Source organism: Homarus americanus, unplaced genomic scaffold, assembly GCF_018991925.1.
Source record: "Homarus americanus isolate GMGI-L3 unplaced genomic scaffold, GMGI_Hamer_2.0 scaffold9514, whole genome shotgun sequence".
NCBI lineage: Eukaryota > Metazoa > Arthropoda > Malacostraca > Decapoda > Nephropidae > Homarus > Homarus americanus.
In genome coordinates, this window is record NW_024728474.1 from 345,148 (window position 1) to 372,056 (window position 26,909).

Genomic DNA, 26,909 nt, shown 5'->3' on the forward strand with positions numbered 1-26,909 from the left:
AGCCAACTAACCAGACTATAAACTTAATCACTGTAAAGAGATTCGATTCCTTGTTAACCCGATTAAATCTGAGCTTATGTACCCATGATGCCATTTGTCTCGTGATGGCCAACATGTAGGAGCCAGTCTCTGGTGACCCTGCCGCCCATGATGTGACCCTGCCGTGACCTAGGATGACCTCTGGTGTACACTGGCTGTATATTCTCTCTGGGTCAATTAGGTTTTGTTATGTTGGTTGATATTTAATGTGTTCTTCTTCTTTCATCTTTAGTTTTCTCCTCTCTCTTTTCCTGCTTCACTAATTTTCTTCTTTCATCTATCCTCTTTCTTCTATATTCTTTCCTTCTTACTTTTTTCTTCTTTCTTCTTCCATCATTCATATTTTCTTTTTTTTTTCCTTATATTTGTTTGTTTTCCCTGCATATTTTGTCTTTGTCCTCTCGCCTTGTCTTCGCTGATGTGTGTGTGTCTGGTTACATTAATTAATTATCAGAGACACATTATGACAGGTGAGGTCACATAGCGACTCACTTCTTTCTTTCTTTCTTTCTTTCTTTCTTTCTGTCTTTCTTTCTGTTGTCGATCTGGCAGTTTCCACACACCCCTCTCTCTCTCTTTTTCTCACTCACTCACTCACTCACTCACTCACTCACTCATTTATCTTTTTACTCTCTCTTTTCTCAATCACTTATTCTCTCCCCCTCTCTTTCAATACCTCTTTCTGTCTACCCTCTTACCTCTCCTTATCCCTTGTTTTTCCTCATTCGTCTTCCTCTCACCAACTACACGTAGTAGCAGTCACCACACCCTTCTCTCACTCTCCCTCGTTCACTACCTCCTCTCATCTCTTACTCTCCCTTACCACATCTCCCATTCTTTCCAAATACATTGTACTGAAAAATACCACACATCTCTCTCTCTCTCTCTCTCTCTCTCTCTCTCTCTCTCTCTCTCTCTCAGCCTCCAGTGCTTATCAATCATGGATGAAGCTTCTGTTAATTAGTCCATTCTTTTTCATTCCCTGTTTTCATTCTTTTTCTCTCTCGTTGCTCTTTTTTATTTATTTCCCCTTTATTTCCTTCCTTCCTTCCTTCCTTCCTTCCTTTCCTCTTCTTCACTCTCCTCCCTTCCTCTGTTTCTTTCTCTCTTCTCCTTTTATCTGTCTATTTAAATATATTCTGCGCGCGTGTGTGTGTGTGTGTGTGTGTGTGTGTGTGTGTGTGTGTGTGTGTGTGTGTGTGTGTGTGTGTCTCTACATCATTATTCTTTACCTTACTTGTTCAATTTTCCTCCTCCCTCCCTCCCTTTTTTCCTCCCTCCTCCTCCTCCCTTTTTACCTCTGATACCTCCTCCCCCCCCTCCTCCCTTTACCTCCATACCCCCTCCCTTTTTACCTCCATACCTCCTCCTCCCTTGGATTTCCATACCCCCCCCCCACATCTCCAATTTCCAATATATTTAATCGTACACTCAGAACACATACTGTATATGTTTTTCTGCAGATATATTCTGGGTAAAAACAAACGCGCGCGCGCGCGCGCGCGTGTGTGTGTGTGTGTGTGTGTGTGTGTGTGTGTGTGTGTGGTGATTATTTATGCGAGTTGAAACGAAGAAATACAGTAATAACAATGTATCTTTTTGTGAGTGTGAGTGTTTTACGAGCATAGGTGGAGCAACATTTTTACTGCTCGTTTGGTGGCGTTCCAGTGTGTCTTATTCGCCTCTACGACTTGAGTACCTGAGTTCGAAGCCATAAACACGTGATGGAAGTCTTAATAATATAGTCTACCTACCGAGGTGTTTTTTTTTTCATCGAACATTTCATCATCATTTGTGTTCCCAAAATGGCCCCAGTAATTACACGTCATCAGATACACGTTATCAAGTACACGTCATCAGGTACACGTCATCAGGTACACGTCATCAGGTACACGTCATCAGGTACACGTCATCAGGTGCACGTCATCAAGTACACGTCATCAAGTACACGTCATCAGGTACACGTTATCAGGTGCACGTCATCAGGTACACGTCATCAGGTGCACGTCATCAAGTACACGTCATCAGGTACACGTCATCAAATACACGTCATCAAGTACACACAGCAGGGGGCAGGTGCTGGGGTCAGGTGCTGGGGTCAGGTGCTGGGGTCAGGTGCTGGGGTCGTAAGGGTGGCAGCAAAACCTCGCACCTTTATAGAATCAGTATATGAGGCAGCAGGTGAGGTGACCCTTCTTTATTAACAGTAGAGCTCAGGTGTGACATGTTGACCAGGTAGTGTTCACCTGTCCTCCAAACACCCCATGTATAGTTCACCTGTCTCCACACACACACACACACACACACACACACACACACACACACACACACACACAGGCAAATACAGAGAAAAAAACAGAAAAAATGTGGAAAAATAGAGTGCAAAAAACACAGACAGACATATACAGAGACACGACAAAAATAAATAAACAAACACACACACAGACAGACACACAGATAGACAGACAGTCAGAGACACAGACAGACACAGAGAGACACAAAGAGAAAGAAAATAAGAGAAATGCTTGCAGAAAAAGTTCACTTCTGGTAATGTTCACTACAGAGGCAAGGGGAGACTAAGGGAGGGGAGGTTACGGGAGGGGGCTAGGAGAGGTGAGGGGGCGAGAGAGAGGAGGCGAGTGGAGGGGGAGGGGAAGCTGTTAGGAGAGGGGATGTACGACTCACTGCTACTCATCTGACTCTCGTATTTCAACATTTTTGTTGGACAGATAAACAAATTCTGGCATTTTTCTATATACTGTTGTTATTTGTGAAGAAATGCTACATATCAAATTCTCATCCACTTATTACTTGATTTAAAAAAACGAGTCTTCCATTTCGTTATAAAAATTCATTAAAATTAAAATCCCCAAATTGTTTATGGTTAGAAATTTCTGCTCAGTGTTCTCCCATTACAGTGATATGACATAACTGGTTCTTTGTCCTGTACCTTCTGTAATAGCGTCCACTTGTTGGTTAGGTTAGGTTAGGTTTCGTTTCGTGTTGGTGTTATAATGTTTTACTGAGTTTCAATTTAAACTTTTAAGAATTTTGAGAGAGAGAGAGAGAGAGAGAGAGAGAGAGAGAGAGAGAGAGAGAGAGAGAGATAACACAGACACAGACAGAGAACATAGACATAGACAGAGAGAGACAGAGTTAGACACATATATTCACAATACAATTCAGTTATTCTTATCTGATTAGAATAAACAAAATATCTCTCTACCTTCCGCCGAGGGTTATACCTATCACCTGTTTGCTAATTAATCTATGACTGACTAAATCACTTACAAATTAATTCCGATTTTCCGGTCTATGATAACAGTGGTCTAATTACACTGTTTTATGTTAATTAACCGATACTCTCAAATTACAGTGAGATCATGACAAAGTAATTTGTTTTTCTTTTTACCGTCTGTAATAACTTTCATTTATTGGGTTGGGTTAAGTTAGGCCCTCGTACTCCTCACCTCACCTCACCTCACCCCACCCCACCTCATCCCACCCCTGCTGATGATCATAAGAACATAAGAACATAAGAATGGAGGAAACTGCAGCGGGCCTATTGGCCCATACTGGGCAGTCCCATTTACACCCAACCCCTATTGCTCATATAAGCATCCAACCTATGTTTGAAGCTATCCAGCGTATTAGAGTTAATGATGATATTTGGTAACTTGTTCCATTCATCCACTACTCTGTTTCCAAACCAGTGTTTACCAATTTCGCGCCTAAATATAAATTTGTCTAATTTAAAACCATTGTTACGAGTTCGCTCCTGGTTGGATAGTTTGAGTACCTTTGTAATGTCCCCTTTGTTTAGCCCTGCCTTCCATGTATACACCTCTATCAGGTCAGGGCTCTGGGTTATTTCGGTGATGTCTTCTTCTCTATAATGAAGGTGTCTGTCTGTCTGTCTGTCTGACCTCTCACACAAATCTTTCCACCGAGTCACTCCGTACATGTGTTGTCTCCTGTTACACACACACACACACACACACACACACACACACACACACACACACACACACACACACACCTACCTTGTTCTCCTTCTTTGTTATCAAGATGTTATTATTCCTCTTAAATGTTGCCTCTTGAATAGAAACTCAACACAGTATTGCATTTTGTTTTTCATTTCCAACTGTGATGATACACGCTTCAGTTCCCTCACCCCCTTACTCTCTCCTCTCTCCCCTCACCCTCTCCCCCCCTCACCTCTACCCCCTCAAACTCCTTTCCCCGGTGTGGTTTCTTTCCACCCCTTCTCCTCCTTCACAACCTCACCCCTTTCTCCTCCTTCCTCTCCCTCCACCTCCTCCCGCCCCTCACTCATACCCCCCTTCCCCCCTCCCTTTCCCCTCTCCCGGTGTGGTTTCCTCTCCCCCTAATAGCCTAAGACATGACCCCAGGGAAATCACATATGTTTGCGTATCATCACATCATAGAAAGACTCTCCTTATGACAGCTGAGGCTCGTCATTAATTCTTGTTCCAGAAATAGAGGATTTTTTCTTTTCTTTTTCTTTTGTCTTCTTTTTCTTCCTTTTTTTCTTGTTTCTTTTTTTTTCCTTTTTTCTCGTTTCTTTTTTCCTTTTTTTCTATTTTTCCTTTTTTATCCTTTTTTCTTTTTCTTTCTCCCTTTTTCCTTTTTTATTCTTTTTTCTTGTTTTTTTCTTCTTTTTATTTTCCCTTTTTTCTCTTTTTTTTTCGTCTTTATTTGAGTCTGAATTGACGTGTTCGGGAAGTAACCAGGTATAGGAGCCCTCACCATGTAAACAATAGCGCCATCAGCTGATTGTTCGGGTGATCCAGCTGACTTGACCATTCACCTAATCTCTGACTGACCTATCCTATGTAACACCGGTACCACAACCACCACTGAGGGACAGACAGATAGACAGACAGACAGACAGACAGACAAATAGACAGAAAGAAAGAAAGAACGAGAGAAACAGACAGACAGACAAAATGATGTGTATTTGGAAGAAAGGATTAAAAAAAATGAATAATAAGAATCATAATAGACATAATAGAGGGGGGCTCTCCAGGTAACACTAATAACAACATAAGAACATAAGAAAATGAAGAGTCTGCAATAGGCCGGTTGACCTGTGCATGGCAGCTCCTGTCGAGAGTTACTACCACTCTCTATCATCCATGAATCTATCTAGCCTCCTTTTAAAACTTTCCAGCGTTCCAACACTTACTACAAAGTTGCTGAGCTTGTTCCACTCGTCCACCACCCTATTTGTGAACCAGTTCCTTCCTATCTCTCTCCAAAACCTAAACTTATCCAACTTAAATCCGTTGGTCCGAGTCCTATCCTGTTCGGACATTATAAGAACATTATCTATATCCCCTTTATTGATTCCTTTCACCCACTTAAATACTTCTATCATATCTCCCCGCACTCTTCGTCTTTCTAGGGAGTGCAAGTTTAGTTTCTTTAACCTATCATGATATGGAAGGTTTCTAAATACCGGAATCATTTTCGTCATTCTTCGCTGCACCGACTCTAGTGAATTGATATCCATTCTATAATAAGGGCACCAGAACTGAACCGTATAATCGAAGTGCGGCCTGACTAGCGCAAGATATAGTTGCAATAAGACCTTTGCACTCTTATTGCTTACACTTCTAGATTTAAAACCTAATACTCTGTTTGCCTTATTTCGAACATTAACGCACTGTTTTCTAGGCCGTAGGTCCGGGCATACAAGTACCCCTAAGTCTCTTTCACAAGTTGACTTCTCTAGGTTGATGTTGTTAAGGCTGTATACATGGACAGTATTTGTTCTTCCAATATTCAGTACGCTGCACTTGCTGGTGTTGAATTTCATTTGCCATTTTTCTGACCACCCCTGCAGTTTATATAAATCCTCATGTAGTGCATTTGCATCCTGCCCTGAATTAATCTGCCGCCCTATTTTGGTGTCATCCGCAAACTTGCTTATGTCACTGCTGATCCCAGTATCTAGATCGTTTATGTAGATTATGAACAAGAGTGGGCCTAGTAATGACCCCTGGGGAACCTCACTGGTTACACAGCCCCACTCAGATTTACCACCATCTACGCTGACCCTCTGCGTTCTATCGGTGAGCCATGATTTTATCCAATGAGCTGTATTTGTGTACAGGTGTGACTCAGGTGTACTTGTTGAATATTAATGCTATATTTATTTACTTCAGCTCTGTCCATGTTATAACTATTGACTGTACATTACTGGGTTATATTGTATTAGTAGTAGTAGTGTGTGTGTGTGTGTGTTGATGTCATCGTAGCTTGTCTTTCCCATCTAGGTTTGGTTAGATTTTGGTTGTGTTTGGTTGTGTTTGGTTTTGTTAGGATTTGGTTGTGTTTGGTTAGGTTAGGTTGGGTCAGGATGTGGTTTATATCATCACAACGAGCAACATTATTGAATTTACATGTCTCTCTCCTCCTCTCCATTTTCTGTTTTCTCTTCCCCTCGTCTCTTCCACCTCACCTCCTCATTTCCCTCCTCTCTTCACCCACTTCTCTTCTCCATCCATCTCCTCCCATTTCCTCTTCCTCACTCCTTCCTTTTACCACCTCCTCATCCCCTCCTCTCACCACACTTCCCCTCACCACCATTCCATCACTTCCCTTCACTCTCCACTCCTTCTCACCCATCATTTCCTCTCACCCTTCACTTCTCCTCACCCCCTCTCCTCACCTTCCCTCACCCATCCTCCCCTCCCCTCACCCCTCCTCCCCTCCATACATTATTCACCTGACCCTTTATTAGGTTCTGAGTCATTAGGTGAATGTGTGCTGGGAGAGGCGAGGTCAGGTGTGCGTGTGTGTGTGTGTGTGTGCCCTCTCTCTCTCTCTCTCTCCAGTAAACAAGATCGTGGTAACTTATAATCTACACTGAAGAAAAGTTTAATAAGTTTCAAGCCTCGTACATCGTATTGCCTGTCTGACCTACACCATTTAGGGTCACGTGACGTCACTAACACGACCAAATGACTCCTCCAGGTTCGTGTGAGGTCACTAACACACGATCACACGACCACATGACTCACCCAGGGTCATATAAGGTCACTAACACCACTCTTGGCAACACGTGATGGTCATATGAACCTAAATGGAGAAATCAAAGAAAAGAAAATCCTCAAGAATTTCATGATTTTTCGTTTGAATTCAGATCAGAAATTATGAGGAGTTTTAAGTCGCTGTGGTCAGGTTCCTTGCAGCCTGTGTCACCTTTCTGTGTCTCAGGGGGAAAAAAGAGGGAAAAAAGAGGGGGAAAAAAGATTGTCCGTGGAGGAATAAATAAGTTGAAAGTATTGAAGAAATGTAACTTTCCTTCTTCTTACGAAAAAGTTTTAGTTTTCGGGGTTTTCTCTGTTTAAGTAAATACATGAAAACAAAACTTACAGGTAAAGTTATTAGTGAAGTTTAATTACAGGTGTTATGGGGTGAGCACAACACATACTGGTGAAACTGTGACACATAACTTGGATATTAAATTACGAGGGACACATGTAATGGTTATAGAGATCGTTCTTGTGTTGTGTTGGAGAGAACGTTTTTGTGTTATGTTGGAGAGAACGTCCTTGTGTTGGTGTGAACGTTTTTGTGTTAGGTTGGAGTGAACGTTTTGTATTAGGTTGGAGTGAACGTTTTTGTGTTAGGTTGGAGTGAACGTTTGTTATTGACAGGTGGTGCATATTGTGGTAAGGGTTTTGTGACGGCCAATGGGAGGGGGAATGTTTCTCTCTGTGCTGTCTATCTGTCTGTCTGTTTGTTTATGTGTGTCTGTCTGTCTGTCTGTCTGTTTGTTTATCTGTGTCTCTCTGTCTTTCTGTCTGTCTGTTTGCCTGTCTGTCTTTGTCTTTATGTATCTGAATGATTGTATGTCTATCTGTCTGTCTGTCTGAATATATTTATCTGTCTATCTTTCTGTATCTGTCTTCCCATTGCCTCTATGGCTTTGTTTAAAGTCCGTCTGTCTGTCTGTTTCTCTGTCTGTCTGTCTGTATCTCTGTCTGTCTGTCTGTCTGTCTGTCTCTGTCTCTTCTCTCTCTCTCAGAAGATAAATCTTATTATCAGCCCCCCCACACACACACACACACACACACACACACACACACACACACACACACACACACACACACACACACACACACACACACACACACACAGAGCAGAAGACCATAATAATTCCATAGTAAGTCATGTTAGGCCAAAGACACAAGGAGCTTTACATCTGACATCAACAACAACAACAACAACCACCACCACAACAACAACAATAACAACCACCACCACAACAGCAACAATAACAACCACCACCACAACAACAACAACAACAACCACCATCACAGCAACAACAACAATAACAACCACCACCACAACAGCAACAATAACAACCACCACAACAACAACAATAACAACCACCACCACAACAGCAACAATACATATTAAAAATTTCCTTTGGGTCTTGTGTCAATTTTTGTCAATAGTGTAACGAATGTATATGTATTGTATTTTTTGTTACTCGAAGCATCAATATGAATAAATTAATTTTTTTTATTTTTTATTCTTAATTTGATTTTTATGACGATTTATTTTATAGCATTGATAAAATACTGTGTAGGTATTTATATGGCTATTGTATGGATCGACTCTGCTTTGTATTACTGAGTCTTATTAAGTTATAAAGGATTTGTCTTAATAATGGTTCTTTTGGTCCACCACTGGCACCTTTCCTGTTTCTGAACCGTATACCCAGGACCAGCCAGGACCAACGTGGTTCATCATAACTCATGCTGGTGGTGGCCCGGTCCACTCAAGATTACTCTGTCTTAACGGGGCTTACACTGGACCACCCTGGCCTACCCAGCTTATACCTGCAACCCACCACACACACACACACACACACACACACACACACACACACACACACACACACACACACACACACACACACCACACACACACACACACACACACACAGTTTCTTGTAAAACCTACAAAAACTTTCTCCTCTCTCTCTATTTTCCTTCTTTCATTTTTTTTTTATACACCTTTCATTTTATCTCCCTCTCTCCTTTTGTTTCTCTATCTCCAATTCACCAGTCCTGCTCTCATTCTTCCTCCTCCCTCTCTCCTCCTCCTCACTCTCCTCCTCCTCTCTCTCTCTCCTCTTCTCTCTCCTCCTCCTCCTCTCTCTCCCTCACTCTCTCCTCCTCCTCCTCCTCCTCTCTCTCTCTCCTCTTCTCTCTCCTCCTCTCCTCTCTCCCTCCCCACCTTCATCTCATCCCGTGTCACCATCCCTCAGTCTCGTCATATCCTGTAAGAGTGTGAACCTCTTCCACATACACACACACACACACACACACACCTCCAGTCCCAGTTAATATAGGTCACTCCCTCACTTCTTCTCTCACTCATTCCGCCCCTCACTCATTTCCACACACTCTCACTCCTTCACCCATTTATTCACGCACTCATTCACTCCCTCCCTCACTCCCTCACCGCCTACGTTATTATGAGGTGGGGGACGATGCAGTGTTATGGTAACGGACACGATACTGGCGGACCCTTCACCTGCTTTCCTCCTCCCCTCCCCCTCTCTCTACCTCTCCCTCCCTCCCTCCTTCCTTCCTCCCCTCCCTCCTCCTCCCTCCCTCCTCCCTCCTCCCCTCCCTCCCTCCTTCACCACCCTCCCTCCCCTCCCTCCCTCCTCTCCCTCCACCACCCTCTCCTACTCCCTCACTCCCTCTCTCCCTTACTCCCTCACTGGTCCTCTCACCGCTGTTATCACCATCTTGCCTCTCCTTCATCTCACGGTATGATGTTTACAGCACGACAACAGAAATTTAACCATCTAGATACAAGACACCTTTTATTTTTGTATTTTTTTTTGTATTTTCGGATCAACTGAAGATTAAACACTACAGCTTCTTTGAATTGAAGGTTAAATAAACAAATACTACTTGTGGGTTTGGTTAGGTTTGGTTTAGTTTGGTTTGGTTTGGTTTAGTTAGGTTTGGTTTGGTTAGGTTAGGTTAGGTTAACATTAAGGTGGGTTAATCTTCAGGTGAAATAAACTAGGGTGTCTAATCCTCAGGTAATCCATTCAATATTGTAAACAAACCCCCCCCCCAAAAATACTTTACTATGGACAGGAACCCGCCACTGTAAACCTGTACAGAATAAAAATATAAATGTTGTCAATATATGAAATAAACAAAATAGAGTTGTTGATCCAGTAGCTTATAGTGAAGCCTCGAGTCTCCCCTCACCCGGCCTCGAGTCTCACCTCACCCGGCCTCGAGTCTCGCCTCCCCCAGCCTCACTCGGGATGAATAAAAATCACAATATATAAAATAAAATACAATTATCACTTATTTGTCACTTTGAATTCCATTTTTGTGTGTCCGTCTGTCTGTCCGTCTGTCTGTAGGTTATGTCATCATTATAATTGAGTTTATTTATATCTTGTCCCTCCCCCCCCTCCTCCTCACCACCCTCCCTCCCTCCCTTCCTCCTGCCCACCCTCCCGCCTCCTCCTCCCTCCCCTCCCTCCCTCCCTCCCTCACTCTGCACCTCTCTCTCACCACAGTCGACGGAGGAACAGAAGCAGAGATCTTAGGGCATTAGACAGGCAGCAGCAGGAGGATCGTGGGGTTATGTGCCTCTCAGTGGTCCTACATCGACCTTCATGCTCCGGGACATCACACAGCTCAGCAGGGTCCACTGCCATGCTCAACTGTCGCATCCTCTACATCGTGGGTAAGGCGGTGAGTCATGGGAGGTCGAGAATACTTAGGGGTCGGTGAGTCATGGGGGTGTAGTTGTCCGTAAATTAGTTAGTCATGGGGGGTGGTTTAGTCATGGGGGGTGGTTGATCATGGGGGTGGTTAGTCATGGGGGTTGAGTTATGGTGGTGAGTCATAGGATAAGGTGGGTCATGGGGAGATTGGTGAGTCATTGGTAGTGAGTCATTTTGGGGGGGTTGAACCGCGCGAAGTGTGTACCACCGAGGATGTAAGTTTCCAAAATATAAGGAGGAGGGAAAGATCAGGGGCAGGGGAGAGGGGGGGGAGGGGAGGTTGTTGCTGTGTGATTGGTCTGTTTGTTTGTCCAGGCTGATATACCCCCTGTGACCTCTTCTGACCCCCGACCCCACTATACCTACAGGTGCCGCGCGAAGTGTGGAGTGGTGTTAGTATCGGTACTTGTCTTATGTGTTATTGTATGAGTTGTGATACTGAGTTGATAATTCACTCATATCTATCATCCAGAGTTGATAATCCACTCATATCTATCATCCAGAGTTGATAATTCACTCATATCTATCATCCAGAGTTGATAATTCACTCATATCTATCATCCAGAGTTGATAATCCACTCATATCTATCATCCAGAGTTGATAATTCACTCATATCTATCATCCAGAGTTGATAATTCACTCATATCTATCATCCAGAGTTGATAATTCACTCATATCTATCATCCAGAGTTGATAATTCACTCATATCTATCATCCAGAGTTGATAATTCACTCATATCTATCATCCAGAGTTGATAATTCACTCATATCTATCATCCAGGGTTGATAATCCACTCATATCTATCATCCAGAGTTGATAATCCACTCATGATTAATATCCAGATGATAATTATCCACTACTAAACACCTCACCTTCACCTCCTACCCGCCTCTGTTACCTGCGGCAGGTGTCGTGGATGAGGGCGAGAGACCTACACCTGTTAACAGTAGGGCGGTTCACCTACACCAGCGACGAGCGGTTCAAGGCGGTCCATCAAACTGGTTCACAAGATTGGCTTCTCAAGATCTTCTACGTGCAGGACCGGGACGCTGGACCATATGAGTGTCAGGTGTCTACAACCCCACCGATGTCCCACACTGTCTGGCTCACTGTTGTAGGTGAGTGTTGTTATGGTCCAGGTGTGTTATAGGTGACTGTTGTTGTTGTTGTTAGTTTGTTGTGGTGGCCAGGTGTGTTGTAGTGATCAGGTGTGTTGTAGTGACCAGGAGTGTTTGTAGTGACCAGGTGTGTTGTAGCGATCAGGTGTACTGTTGATTACATCAGCTGACAGGTTAGGTTAGTTTGGGTTATATTAGGTTAGGTTAGGTTAGGTTTCTCTCGGGTATATTAAAAACAATAAGTAAATGCTTCCGGGAAATAGACTGGAAAAAAACCTTAAGTACAGTAGGTGGTGGTATGTATTGGTCAAGTTTCAGAGGCGGTGTTATGAAGTTGGGATCTTGAGCTGTTGGTCCGCCATCCAATCTAAAGTTTGAGGGAGTTTTAATCTTTAGGATAAGACCCTTCCCTTGCCCCCTCTCTAACCCTCGCTTCTAACACTCATATGCCCACGTCAGCCTCAAATCTCTCTCCATATCGCGGAAATCTTCACCCCTTTCATATGAGTCATTCACAGCTGACCAGACCTTTTCCCCTTGATTATATGGAAAAGTTTCTGATGTGGGGATTCTTTCTTTTTTTCCTCACCTCAGTTCTAAAGCTGCTGTGGTCATTCATCTTCTTAAATTAGAACAAAGTTGGGCCCCTCCAAACGCTTATCCAATTTGCACAACCGAGAGAGGATTTTGTTTTGTTTTTGTAGTCGATTTCAGTTTTCAGTGTGTGATAAAAAATTCTAATGTTCTCATATTATTTTTTTTTAGTTTTCCCACACTTGTTTCAGTGTTCCCACGCTTGCTTTAATATTCCCACTCTTGCTTCAATATTCCCACGCTTGCTTCAATATTCCCACGCTTGCTTCAATATTCCCACGCTTGCCTCAATATTCCCACGTCCTGCACAAGTTCCTAGCTTCCAATATGAAATTCTTCGGGTTCAGTTTTAATCTTTGTCTCTTCCCCAATTTCTTCTTTTCTGTCAAATTTTCATCAAGTCTTTTTTTGTATTAGTAATTTTTATTATATATTTCTTTACCCTTCGTTCTCTACCGTGTGTCCAATATTTTATCCAGTTTTTGAGTATTTTTAGTTTTTTTTTTTTCCTGTCATGTTTAGTGTATACCTGTGATGTTTCCTTCACTTACCTGTGTGGTGCACCTCACTTCCCTCCCTGCCCCATGCTCTTCCTCCCTCCCTCTCCCCCTCCCTCTCCCTTTCCCTCCCTCCCTCTCTCCCTCAGTGTCTAGGTGTATTGATGTCTCATGTCACCTGTCCACCCTCATCACAGTGTTGGCTTTGCCTCTCACCTGGATTCAAAAGAGAATAGTATTTCGTTTATTATGTTTTTCTTATTCTATTTTATTTATTTACTTCTTCCTCTGTTCAAGTGTTCTCTTCTGGGGATTTTCTCTGTCTGTCTGTCTGTCTGTCTGTCTGTCTGTCTGTCTCTCACACAGTCTTATAATGTAAATTTCTTTCTTTCCAGATTTTACAGAATTACATTAATCCTGTGCTGTTAACAATGCCTCAAATATCAAGTAAATAAACCAATAAATAAAGTACAAAGATCTGATTTATTTTTTGTATATAATTGGATTGTTTTAATTATCAAACAAATACCTTGTTTATATCACCACTATAATTATTTCCTTATAGTGTGTTATAGTAATGTCCTTCCTATACCAGCAAACTATCAGTGTCTTAATGTGTTGTTGTTGTCTCCTGTACAGAGCCTCAGACTGTAGTACTAGGGGGCCCAGAGCTCTATATCAACGCTGGGTCGGCCATTAACTTAACCTGTCTGGTCAAGTACCTGCCAGAGCCCACACCTTACATCTTCTGGTTCCATGATGAAGTGGTGAGTAAAGTTTCTCTGTAATGTATTAGTGACGGTGAGAGTTCATAATGATCTCTTCCTCCTCCTCCTCCTCCTCGTTTGTTCTTCCTTCCTCCTCTCTTCTTCCTTCTTCTTCTTCTTCTTCTTCTTTCTCCTCCTCAAGCAGGTTATTAGTACTTGTGGAGTGGTGGTGATGAAGATGGCCCATAATGACCTCCTCCTCCTCGTTTGTTCTTCCTTCTTCCTCTTCCTCCTTCCTTCTTCTTCCTCCTCCACAAGGTTCATAGTTGTGGTGATAAGTGTAGATATTTTATAACCACTGAAATAAACAACAACAATATCCTTCTCCTCCTCCTCCTCCTCTTCCTCCTCCTACTCCTCACCCTCTTCTTCTCTTCCATCATCTTCACTATGATTATCGGGAGGCAGTTAATAATTACAATGATGCTGTTTTTCCTCAACATCTCATAAACTCAAGTAAGATGTGACCATAGTTGTTTTTTCCTCCACGAGTGATTAATTATCATACATTAGTGTTCTCTAATAGCCAGGATGATTAATGCCCCATCTCCTATAGTTCCCTGGTCTCCTATAATAATTGGTCATATAGAAATGATATAGTTATCGTGGGTGACAGCAAGGAGATATATTACTGCCTCTATTATATATTATTTGCCTATATTGTGGGCCCTTATAATACTTTAATATATTCTACGTAAAAAAAAGGTGGAAGAGGGGGAGGAAGGGGGAGATGGAGAGGGGGAGGAAGGGGGAGATGGAGAGGAGGAGGAAGAGGGAGAGATGATACATATATTTAACTAATTGGAGGAGGTGAGAGTCTCTCGTTGAACTCTTGAATCAGCTTCCTGGTCTTAAGGTTCTACTGAGGTGTGGCATATGAAGTGGACCAGTGATGTGATGACCTCTGACCTTAGATATTCTCCCGTATATATATGTATGACTCACACCTTCACACACACACACACATACACACATATAGTCACCTTCATCCTTCGTCACTCATAGTTCTTTCCGTGTGTGTGTGTGTGTGTGTGTGTGTGTGTGTGTGTGTGTGTGTGTGTGTGTGTGCCCAAAAGAGTCAGCAGCGCTTCCTCTCACGCACACTCATTAACACCATAAGAGGTCAGGTCAAGTAGGCACTCATCTCACCTGAGTCACATCACAGTCTTTACCTGTCCACTAATTAACGTCCAGGATCACCATAATCCTTTTTTTTATCCCAGTACGATATATAATTAAAATAAAAGGAGATGTGGACTTGCAATATACCTGAATATTAACACACCACGTCCCCCAAACCTACCTGTGACGTTAATTAGATGTTTCAACACGTAAGAATGTTACTTTGTGTTGTATTTCACTCCTCAGGTAAATGCAGGTGCCTTTTAATTAAATTTCTTTGCTCATAAAGGGAAGAGATTTTTTTTAACGAAAGGAAGACTAATTAATATTTTACCTGTTAGGTTTTAATCATTACTCCTCACCTGGTTCTGCTTCGTGTGGTTGAAGAAAATATGGTGAATAAGATAGAGAAAATGATCAAGGGTGTAAAAACAAAACAAAAGGGAGATTAGAATAGGGAGAGTAATCAAAAAAGGGTGAATTTCATTGGGAGTGTCATCAAAGGGTTTAGAGACCTCAAAAAGGGAGATTAGAACTGGGAGAGGAATCATCCATAAGCCTCCAAAAAAGGGTGAAATTCATTGAGTGTGACGAAAGGGTTCAGAGAATTCAGAAACTTAAAATGGGTGAACAGGAAGAGACTCCCGTTAATATTGTCATTATTCTCATTTCCTTTAAACTCAAGATATAAAGTGACTCTGTTTAACTTATTAATATTTTACTATTTAAACACTTTAATGTTTATTTTTTCTTATTATTTATAAAACTTAAAACCCAGAGAATTAGGTAAAGGTTAGGTTTGGTCAGGTTATGTTAGGTTAGGTTAGGTTAGGTTAGGTCAGGTTATGTTATGTTAGGGTGATTAACCTGGGGGTATTCTTCAGGTGAGCCAAAGACTTTAAGTTACTCGGGATGAAACAGCTTTGATTATGAATGGCACTAGACGTTTATTTTTTCCTGATGACTTTAGTAAATATTTGCGCCAAACAAGAGAGAATTTCCAAGGCTAAATAAACAGAGAGAAATAAGAGAAAATAAATGAAGAAAATTATCTAAACCGAAGGAGAATTGGGACAGTGTGGATGTGGCCTATGGCAGTGTGGATGTGGCCTAAGACTGTGGATGCGGCCCAAGACTGTGGATGTGGCCAAGGACAGTGTGGATGTGGCCAAGACAGTGTGGATGTGGCCTAAAACTGTGGATGTGGCCCAAGAACTAACGAGGACACTTAAGACACACACACACACACACACACACACACACACACACACACACACACACACACACCACATCACATATAATCAACTTATTTATTATTTACTAGTCATTATAGCCACCGTGATAAACATCTCACGGTGAAAACAAATGTGAGAAGATCTTAACTACTGGCAACACTCGTTAACAATGTCTTAAAGTTTTGGTATAAAATTATTTGAGTGAAAAAAAAATCGAAAAAAAAAAACGTGTGAGATTTTCCGTCGCTCAGGTTGGGGGTGTTGTCACTGATGAAGCACTGAGGTGTAACTCCCTGTGAATGGTCTGCCAACACACTCAGGATTTTCTGTCTCTGTATTTTTATAATTCTCCTCCTTCTCATTTTCTTTATATTCTCTATTTCTGTCTCTTTAATCTCTCTCTCTCTCTCATTTTTCCCTTTTCCTTTTCCCTTTCTCTATTTTTTCCTCCTTTTTTCCTCCACCACTAACAGCAGCCCAGATCCTCTGAACACCCACCTACACTTAACGAGGCTGTTTGTTTCTTTCCTCCCAACAGCTGCTGAGTTACGATTCCGAGCGGGGCGGAGTGACAGTCTCGACGGAACATGGACAGAACACCGTCTCCCGTCTACTGATCCACCAGGCGGCCGCGAAGGATTCCGGTCATTACACCTGTTCTCCAGCCACCGCTCCTACACACTCCATCATCGTTCACGTCATTAACAGTACGTACATTAGGTTAGGTTAGGTTAGGTTTAGGTTTAGGTTAGGTTATTTTAGGTTAGGTTTTGGTTAGGTGCTCCCACAGGTAGCCGACAGGTATACTGAGCTAACGTGATGTACCTGCCCTAGAGACTAATTAAATGTACCAGTGTGCTCGTAGGTGAAGATGTACAGATATAGAGGCAGGTAATTTATTTTTTTAAGCATTAACCCCAACCCCCTTGAATACGATACCTTAACTTTTTGAGTACGATGGCTTAACCTTTTGAGTACGATGGCTTAACCTTTTGAGTACGATGGCTTAACCTTTTGAGTACGATGGCTTAACCTCTTGAGTATGTTAGCCTAACTCCTTGAGTACATTGACTTACCTATTGAGTATGTTAACTTAACTCTTGAATACGATGGCTGTATCCCTTGGTTATGTTAAGTTAAATAATCACACTGAAGGGGTTAAATCATCGTACTCAAGGGGCTAAATCGTCGTACTAAGACATTCATCGTACTCAAAGGGTTAAATCACCAACGTACTCAAGGGGTTAAATCATCGTACTAAAACAATCATCGTACTTAAGGGGTTAAATCATCATACTCAGGGGGTTAAATCACCAACTTACTCAAGGAGTAGAGAGTCTCATTGCGGGGTTGATAATTTCCCTTTTCCATCAGCCAGCCAGTTCTTCCTCGTAAGTTTTTGTTATGGTGAAGCTATAGTAATACGAGGCGCCTCAAACTCACTCAACCTAGTTAAAACGTCTCCTAGTGTTCCTCTCCTATGAATATGAATACATGAGTCAATATCGTCTCTCTCAGTAAGGAAGTCAGTTAGTTACTTAAGTTTGTGTATCAAGTCAGTTTAGGAGCTGACTGATGCAGAAGCTAGTAGGAATATGGTGTTTGTTTTGTAGTTGTGTGTGTGTGTGTGTGTGTGTGTGTGTGTGTGTGTGTGTGTGTGTGTGTGATGGAACTTTGTCCGCCTGTGTGTAAGTTTCTTTGTTTACTTTTCCAAACTTTTGTCTTGTGGAGTTTTCCTTCTCGTGTGTGTGTGTGTGTTGAAGGTTGTTGAGGTTGTGTATGGTAGGTTGTGAGTGGCAGGTTGGGTGAGTAACATTTTTATTCATTTCCTTATATATGTAGAAAATTAATGTGTCCAGAGTGTGTTTAAGGCAGGTAGGTTGTCCCGACAGCCGTTAAATAACTTATTGCTTCATGTAAAAGTGTTTCCTGATATTTAACGTTGGTTCAGGGAAACTCAGATGATGAAAGGAAACTCCCGAACATCACACAAAGTCTCGCCTCTTCGCTAACATGTCAAAATTCTAATGACTTCACCATCCAATTACTCGTTAAGCTAATCATAGTTTTTACAATTTTACAAATTTTTAGCTTTAATATTATTATAAAGTCTAGTTATATATATATTCAGCTATATTGTATATTCATGTATTCTTGGTCATTAATGGTGGAGCACAAGGAAGAGTATTTATATAATGTTGTATGTGTCTCCCGCCAGGTGAGAAGCCGGCAGCCATCCACCACAAGAACACCACCTCCAACTCTTCAGAGGGCGGGGGTCCTGGCCACCTGCCGGCGGGGCCCCTGCAGCTGCTGCTCGTGGGTCTCCTACCTATCATGGTGTCCACTGGAGGCCAAGACCTGGTGGAGGTGCTGGGCAGGACGGCGGCGTGGTGGAGGGCGTGGTGGCAGGCGTGGCTAGGCGTGTGCTGGTGGTGGTGGTGGTGGTGGGAAGGAGAGAGGCAAGTCACCGGGCTCGCCACCACACTAACAAGATAAGACGATCAACCTTGGTGGTGAGCTGTTCCTGCTGCTGATCCTGCTGCTTTTCCTGCAACTGCTGCTGCTGCTGCTGCTGCTGCTGCTGCTGCTGCTGTTGTTATTGCTCATATTAGTGATTTCCTTGCAGCCTCAGCAGTTGTGACGCTGGATAATAAATCTGCAGTGTCAACAAAACACAAACTTGCAGGTTCACAAACTGCTCGGAATACAGTGTTACAAACTGCTCGGAATACAGTGTTACAAACAAGTGCATGTTCCTTTTGGGAAGTGATACATTAATACTAATATTTATGACGTAATGATGACGTCATGTGCCACCAGTTGACAGTCATGTACTGTCAGGCGAGGCAGCGCGTGACACGCCTCGTTTGTGTCAACAACAACTGGGTCGATACTGTCACGTCTGGCGGACACAAGGGAGACAATTCTTTTAATTGCCCTAAAATCTCACGCCTCCATCTTGACAAAAAAGGCCATCATGAAATGGAGGAAGAGGCAGCTAAGCCACAGTGACTATAAAGGTGTTTTATGTAGTGTGACAAACGTAAATTTCCCCTTAATTATAGTGTGTGCTCAGACCTTTACCCTAATGGTGTGTTTACCTGTGTTGTATGAGGGTGTGACTGAAGGTCATTTAATATAACATAAAAACATGACTACAAAATAAAGGAATCTCATTTTCAACGCTAAGGTTACATTCTCTTGTTGAATGACTTGGACCCGTGGAAAACATGGGTTCCTAAAACAGTATTTAGCTTTTAAAGTGAGGGCCTTAACAAAAGTGTCTTCCTAGGAGAGAACAAAAAAGAGTCCCGAGACTTTTTTGAGCTGGAGTTGTTCTCTTTTGTTTTTGATTATAAGAGAACAAATGGTGTAACTTACCATGTAGCTATGAGATAGATGGTGAGAGAACTTAATGTGATGAAAGAGAACTTGAGATGGTGAGAGAGAACTTGAGATGGTGAGAGAACTTAAGGTGATGAGAGAGAACTTGAGATGGTGAGAGAGAACTTAAGGTGATGAGAGAGAACTTGAGATGATGAGAGAGAACTTGAGATGGTGAGAGAACTTAAGGTGATGAGAGAGAACTTGAGATGGTGAGAGAGAGCGGGAGAGAGAGAACTTCTTCGATTTATTAACCTGTAAGTTACAAGACCAGATAAGATGTATGTGTGTGTGTGTGTGAGTGGAGGAGGAGGTTCAAGTGTTTGCTAGTGGAGGAGGAGAAGGAGGCAGAGGTGTATGTCGTGTTGGTATGGGGGATGGGATGAAGGTATTGAGTGTATCAGTGTAGAGGAGTAGGAGAGGAGGAAGGATCAAGGGGAGGAGGAGGGTAAGATGTGGAGGAGGGAGAGATGACAGACAGGGAGAGATAGAGACAGGTACAAGACTAGTGAGGCAACTTTAATTAACTGTTGCCAGCCATTGTTACTGTTGTTTCTGTTCCATGTTCCTTAATATAATTGTCCCCTCGTGTATAAGATGTTCCACGGTGATCCTGTGTTACCTAGCATAGTTTGTTCCAACCATCGTTCCAATTATGTTCCTCTCTCCACGTATAACTTGTTCCACTGTGTTCTGTCTTCAGGTAAAAGTTTGGTCAGGCTGGAACAGTTTGAGAGAAATTGTTTGGTTTACATAAATAACTGTGTTGTAATAAAGAAGGAATTACATTATCTCATCTTATGGTCAGCAGTCTGTGTCCTGTGATCTGTGTTGATGTTCAGAGATGAGATGAAGAATAACTGTCGTGGGTGACCTTGATGAGTGACCTGTGACCTTGATGAGTGACCTGTGACCTTGATGAGTGATCTGTGAGCTGGATCTATGACCCTGACCTGTAATCTTCACCTATGACCTGTGACCCTGAGTTATGGTCTATTCCTGTGAACAATCTTCCTGTTTATAGCCCGGCACAGCATCGTCAGGTAACCAGCCCTGATCACCTCACACCTGGACAGTTAGTGAGACACACCTGCCAGGACCACCGTGTAGGTGACCAGGAGAGAGGGCAGGTAACTATCACTACCACCACCACCAATGCCACCACTACTGCCACCACTACCACCACTACTGCCACCACTACTGCCACCACTACCACCACTACTGCCACCACCACGCCACACCACCACTACTGCCACCACACCGCCACCATACCACCACCACTGCCACCACTACTGCCACCACTACCACCACCACTACCACACCACTACTGCCACCATTACCACCACCACCATTATCATCACCTACCACTACCCCACCACTACTACCACCGCTACCCACCACCACAACCACACCACCACCACCACCACCACCACTACAATCACTACTACCACCAAAACTACCGCCACCACTGCCACCACCACTGCCACCACTACTACCAAACTACCACCATCACTACCACCACCACCACTGCCAGCACCAACCCACCAATGTCACCACTACTGCCACCACGACCATCACTACTGCCAACTACCACTACCATCATTATCACCAATAAATCCACTACTACTACTTCACCACTACTACCACTTACCTCCACTATACCACTTCCACTACCACCACCACTTCAATCAACACTACCATTCATTACCCTCTCCATCACCACATCCCCTATATATAATATCCACAAAGTTCATGCGTGTGGAGTGAATTATATGTATGTGTGTGTGTGTGGGGGGGATATACAAAACAGAATATCTAAACACATCTCCATAAAAGAACACAAATAACATTATATGCCAACACGTGTATGTGGACAGATAATTTATTCCATGCATAAATAATGATTATATACGAACACACACACACACACACAAAAAAATGACAAGCAGACCGGATATTGTTGACATAGGAAAAAATAACCATACATAATAATGATGCTTTGAATGTTAATATATCCGTAAAACAGTCCAGAAAAAACGACGAAATCACAAATACGGACGAAAACACAGAAATACGGACGAAAACACTGAAATACGAAAACACTGAAATACAGACGAAAACACTGAAATACAGACGAAAACACTGAAATGGAAGAAAACATTGAAATACAGACGAAAACACTGAAATACGGACGAAAACATTGAAATACGGACGAAAACATTGAAATACAGACGAAAACATTGAAATACGGACGAAATACAGACGAAAACACTGAAATACGGACGAAAACATTGAAATACGGACGAAAACACAAATACGGACGAAAACACTTCCACTCCTCTCAGTTGTGAGGAGTCCACACCTGTCTCTCAGCACTACAACCTGTGATCTCCCAGTTAAACAGGTGTATTGGGCAGTTGTAATGATGATGGTGGTAGTGGTGGTGGTGATAGTAGTAGTGGTTGTGGTAGCTGTGATGATGATAGCTTTGGTGGTTCTGGTGATGATGGTAGTGGCAGCCGTGGTGGTGGTGGTGATGTGAAGATGGTGATGATAGCAGTGATGGTGGTGGTGGTGATGATAGTAGTAGTTGTAGTGGTATAATGATGATGTAGTAGTTGTGGTGTGGCGATGGTGATGATGGTAGTAGTAGTAGTAGTAGTGTAGGAGTGATGGTGGTAGTGGTAGGTGTGGTGGTGGTGATGATGCTCTGGTAGTAGTGGTGGTGGTGTTAGTGGTGGTGTGGTGGTGGTGGTGATGGTGGTAGTGGTTGTGGTGGCGATGATGGTTGGGTGGTGGTGATGGTAGTTGAGGGATGTATGAGAACCCCCACAATATCCTGTAAGATACAACATGGATCGAGTCACAGTATAACGACCCTTCAAGGACGTCACCACAGGTCAAGAAAGAGTAATACATTACCCTCAACCATACAATTGGGGACGCCTCACACTTACTGACCCACTGAGAGAAGTGTATTCTCCAGCCTCCTCACACCCCCCACCCCACCCCCACTCTGCCTCCTCCCACCCCCAGCCCCTCACACCCCCCACCCCACCCCAGCCCTCCCTCACCCCTCCACCCCTGCCCTCACACCCCCACTCCCACCCCCACCCCACTCCTACCACCTCCCTCAGCCCTCCTCCTCCCCAGCCTCCCTCCCCACCTCCCCCAGCCCTCCTCCCAGCCTCCTCCTCCCCACCCTCCCACCCCATCCCTGTCTGCGCTGCCTGGTAACAAACCAGGATACCCCTGGCTACTCACATAGTAATTATATAAACAAACACACCTTTTATGATAAGTGGAACCAAGGAAAATGTATATGTGTAACGTCAGTGTATATATATTAATGCACACCGAACAATAATATATACTAACAGACAATCCCTTTCTGTGTATATAAACAACAATGTATGTTAATGGTGATGATTTTCTATCTATTGTAAATATAGTCAATATACTATTGTCTCTTCTTGAGGAAATATTTATAAATGTAATTCCACTGGAGGGGCGCGCTACCCCTCTGTAACACTGTAATGGTCCTGTTCAGTGTATGTGTGTATTAGTGAGTGTATATGATGGATTCATAAGTTGCCAGCAAAAGTCCTCCCACAACTGGCTACACAGGGCTATAGGAGAACTTTTGCTGGCAACTTATAAATACATACTACAATGTACTACCTTCCGGCTGTGCTGTGTGTGGGAGAGAGAGAGAGAGCTTGTGTGCTATGTATGGTTGTAGAGAGACATTGTACTATGTATGGTTGTTGAGAGCTTATTGTGCTATGTATGGTTGTAGAAACTTGTGTACTATGTATGGTTGTAGAGAGAGAGAGAGAGAGAGAACTTGTGTACACTATGGTTGTAGAGAGAGCCCGTGTATACAGTGCAGTCACAGTGTATATCTTCCATACCACACTTAAGGCGTGTCTGGATAGCTTACATGTTGTCAAATATTAGTAAAAATATATTATCACCTGATGAGACATTGTGTATTTTCTTAACCTTTCTTTATACCTCAATGTTAAGTTATTATTTATTAAGTCAATAAACACACTCGAGTCAATCAGCACACTCGAGTCAATAAACACACTCAAGTCAATAAACACACTCAAGTCAATAAACACACTCGAGTCAATCAGCACACTCAAGTCAATAAACACACTCAAGTCAATAAACACATTCGAGTCAATAAACACACTCGAGTCAATCATCACACTCAAGTTAATAAACACATTCAAGTCAATAAACACACTCAAGTCAATAAACACACTCAAGTCAATAAACACACTCGAGTCAATAAACACACTCAACACGAACATAATCAGCTTATATCACCTAAAGATTAACCACCCTAACACCATTTTCTGGGGGATCAAGTTAAGCTAGGTTAGGTTAGGGTTAGGTTAGGTTAGGTTAGGTTAGGTTAGCGTTAGGTTAGGTTAGCGTTAGGTTAGGTTAGCGTTAGGTTATCGTTAGGTTAGGTTAGGTTAGGTTAGCGTTAGGTTAGGTTACCGTTAGGTTAGGTTAGCGTTAGGTTAGGTTAGCGTTAGGTTAGCGTTTGGTTAGGTTAGGTTAGCGTTAGGTTAGGATAGCGCTAGGTTGGTTAATATTCAGTTGAAATAAAATGAGGTGTATCATTGTGTTAGTAAATATTAATGATGTTGACATGGCGACAGGTCAAAGTCTGTGACCCATGAAGCGTAAAGCAAAAGTACCGATGAATCAATTCGGAAATCTGTATTCCCATGAGACTTAAAAGGTTTACGGCCATTTTTCACTTTTGTGGTTATTATTTCTGGATATTTTCACCGGGAATCAGTCACTTGTCAATATTTTAACAGGTAGTTTGACACCGAGAGCTCTGTAGCGTGTTTGTGTGTGTGGATAGTGGCGTTCTGTTATAGGCTATCATCGTATGTGTTTGTGGTTCCTCATGTGTTATAGATTTATCTGTATAATCTATATAATCCAAGGTTCACCTGTATAATGAATGGTGATGGCTTATTACAACTACTATCATTAATGGTCTGATTTACCTCACTGAACATCAGGTCTGGTCACTGGATTGAGACGAGTTAACTAATACTCGTACTTTACTTTCAGCTTTGGTGAATTAATGAGTTATGAATTAATTCAGAAAATATGTTAATTTTAAATACTAATTGCATACGACAGCACTAAGTTTGTCAATGTCAGATATTAACTAAATAATTTGAGTGACACGTGAGAGAGTGACGTCATTATAGGTGGGTTTTTCGGTGGAGGGGGCTGTTAGTTGCAGTGAGGCAGTCGGGGGGTATAGACTTAGAGTTACGCACTTCACCGTGAAGGACAGACCTACTTAAGAGAGAAGACAACTGAGTGTTTAAATATATTCCCATCAGACACCATCATCAACGTAGCCACACAACACTGGTAGTCTCAACAGAACTACTTAACGGACGCATAGCCCTCCCTGGTGGACACATGAGCTAAGTACGTGATGCACTGTTTTATTAATGTTGTTCCTGTGTTTCTTATATTATCATAGATATTTCTCAGCTTAAAGACGTGTGCCCTAGTTTATGGTAACACGCACACACACACGCACACAAACGCGCGCGCGCACACACACACACACGTACACACACGTACACGTACACACACACACCTCTGATGCACTCTTGACGTTCTCCTGACACATCATACTAACCCTGACACCCACCTGACACTATTACACACCCTGACACAGCCCAACACACCCCTGACACCTCAACACACCTCAACACACCCATAACACACTTTGCGTCATCATGGTATAATCCTGCGTTATCATGGTATAACTCTGTGTCATGATATAGCTGCGTCATTATGGTATAACAGCTTCATCGTGGTATAACTGTGTCCTCGTGGTATAACTGCATCATCATGGTATAACTGTCATCATGGTATAACTGCGTCATCATGGTATAACTGTGTCCTCATGGTATTGCTGTGTCCTCATGATATAACTGCGTCATCATGGTATAACTGTGTCAACATGGTATAACTGTCATCATGGTATAACTGCGTCATCATGGTATAACTGTGTCAACATGGTATAATCATGCGTCATCATGGTATAACTGTAATATCGTGGTATAACTGTATCATCATGGTATAACTGCTGCATCATCATGGTATAACCTCTCTCGTGGTATAATTCTGCGTCATCATGGTATAACTGTGTCGTCGTGGTATAACTGTATGTCATCATGGTATAACTGCGTCATCATGAGTATAACTGCGTCATCTCATGGTATAACTTCTATGTCCTCGTGGTATAACTGTGTCATCATAGGTATAACTGCGTCATCATGGTATAACTATATCTCGTGGTATAGCTGCGTCATTATGGTATAACAGCTTCATCGTGGTATAACTGTGTCCTCGTGGTATAACTGCATCATCATGGTATAACTGTCATCATGGTATAACTGCGTCATCATGGTATAACTGTGTCCTCATGGTATTGCTGTGTCCTCATGATATAACTGCGTCATCATGGTATAACTGTGTCAACATGGTATAACTGTCATCATGGTATAACTGCGTCATCATGGTATAACTGTGTCAACATGGTATAATCATGCGTCATCATGGTATAATCCTGCGTTATCATAGTATAACTCTGTGTCATCATGATATAGCTGCGTCATTATGGCATAACAGCCTCATCGTGGTATAACTGTCTTTATGGTATAACTGCGTCATCATGGTATAATTGTCCTCATGGTATAACTGTGTCCTCATGGTATAACTCTGTGTCATCATGGTATTAATGCGTCACCATGGTATAACTGTATCCTCATGGTATAACTCTGTCCTCATGGTATTAATGCGTCACCATGGTATAACTGCGTCATCAAAGTATAACAGCATTATGGTATAAAAGTTGACCTCCACACAGTGACCTTTGGCTACCACAGCTCTGCACATGTTCAACATACGACTGAACTTCAGGAAAAATATGGTCATATTTTTCCTGACAGACACAGACAGATCAGGCACATATACAGTTAGACAGACAGACATATAGTTAGACAGACAGACATACAGTTAGACAGTCAGACATACACAGACAAACAGATATAAGGTAGACAATAACCGTCTCACCTTAAAAACGGGGAATAATACAAACAATAGCAGCTATTCACCAAACCTTCACCATGTTGCAATATTCATCAGAGAAACTTTGCAGAAACCTTGCAATAAATGTTCAACTTATCACAGAAATTTCCATATCAATCCTGTTCGCCAAATTTCTGCAACAAACATCAACATGCAATGGAAAATTTGCATCTCACTCACTTTACATGG

At 42.5% G+C, this 26,909-nt stretch overlaps 1 protein-coding gene and 1 long non-coding RNA gene across 2 annotated transcripts in view; both read left to right on the top strand.

Moving 5' to 3' along the window:
• The window catches only part of LOC121866098, a 54,854-nt gene extending 44,117 nt beyond the window's left edge, over nt 1-10,737 (top strand). Inside the window, exon 3 of the long non-coding RNA XR_006088890.1 lies at nt 10,637-10,737. This is a non-coding gene — a long non-coding RNA (uncharacterized LOC121866098). The remainder of the gene's footprint in view (nt 1-10,636) is intronic.
• An 11-nt stretch (nt 10,738-10,748) lies between these two features.
• On the top strand, nt 10,749-19,342 carry LOC121866099. The gene is made up of 5 exons (XM_042365694.1): nt 10,749-10,814; nt 11,756-11,966; nt 13,697-13,824; nt 16,720-16,888; nt 18,400-19,342. The coding sequence occupies exons 1-5, from the start codon at nt 10,776-10,778 to the stop codon at nt 18,678-18,680; spliced, it is 828 nt and encodes a 275-aa protein (XP_042221628.1). The 5' UTR covers nt 10,749-10,775; the 3' UTR covers nt 18,681-19,342.
• Nucleotides 19,343-26,909: the final 7,567 nt, after the last annotated feature.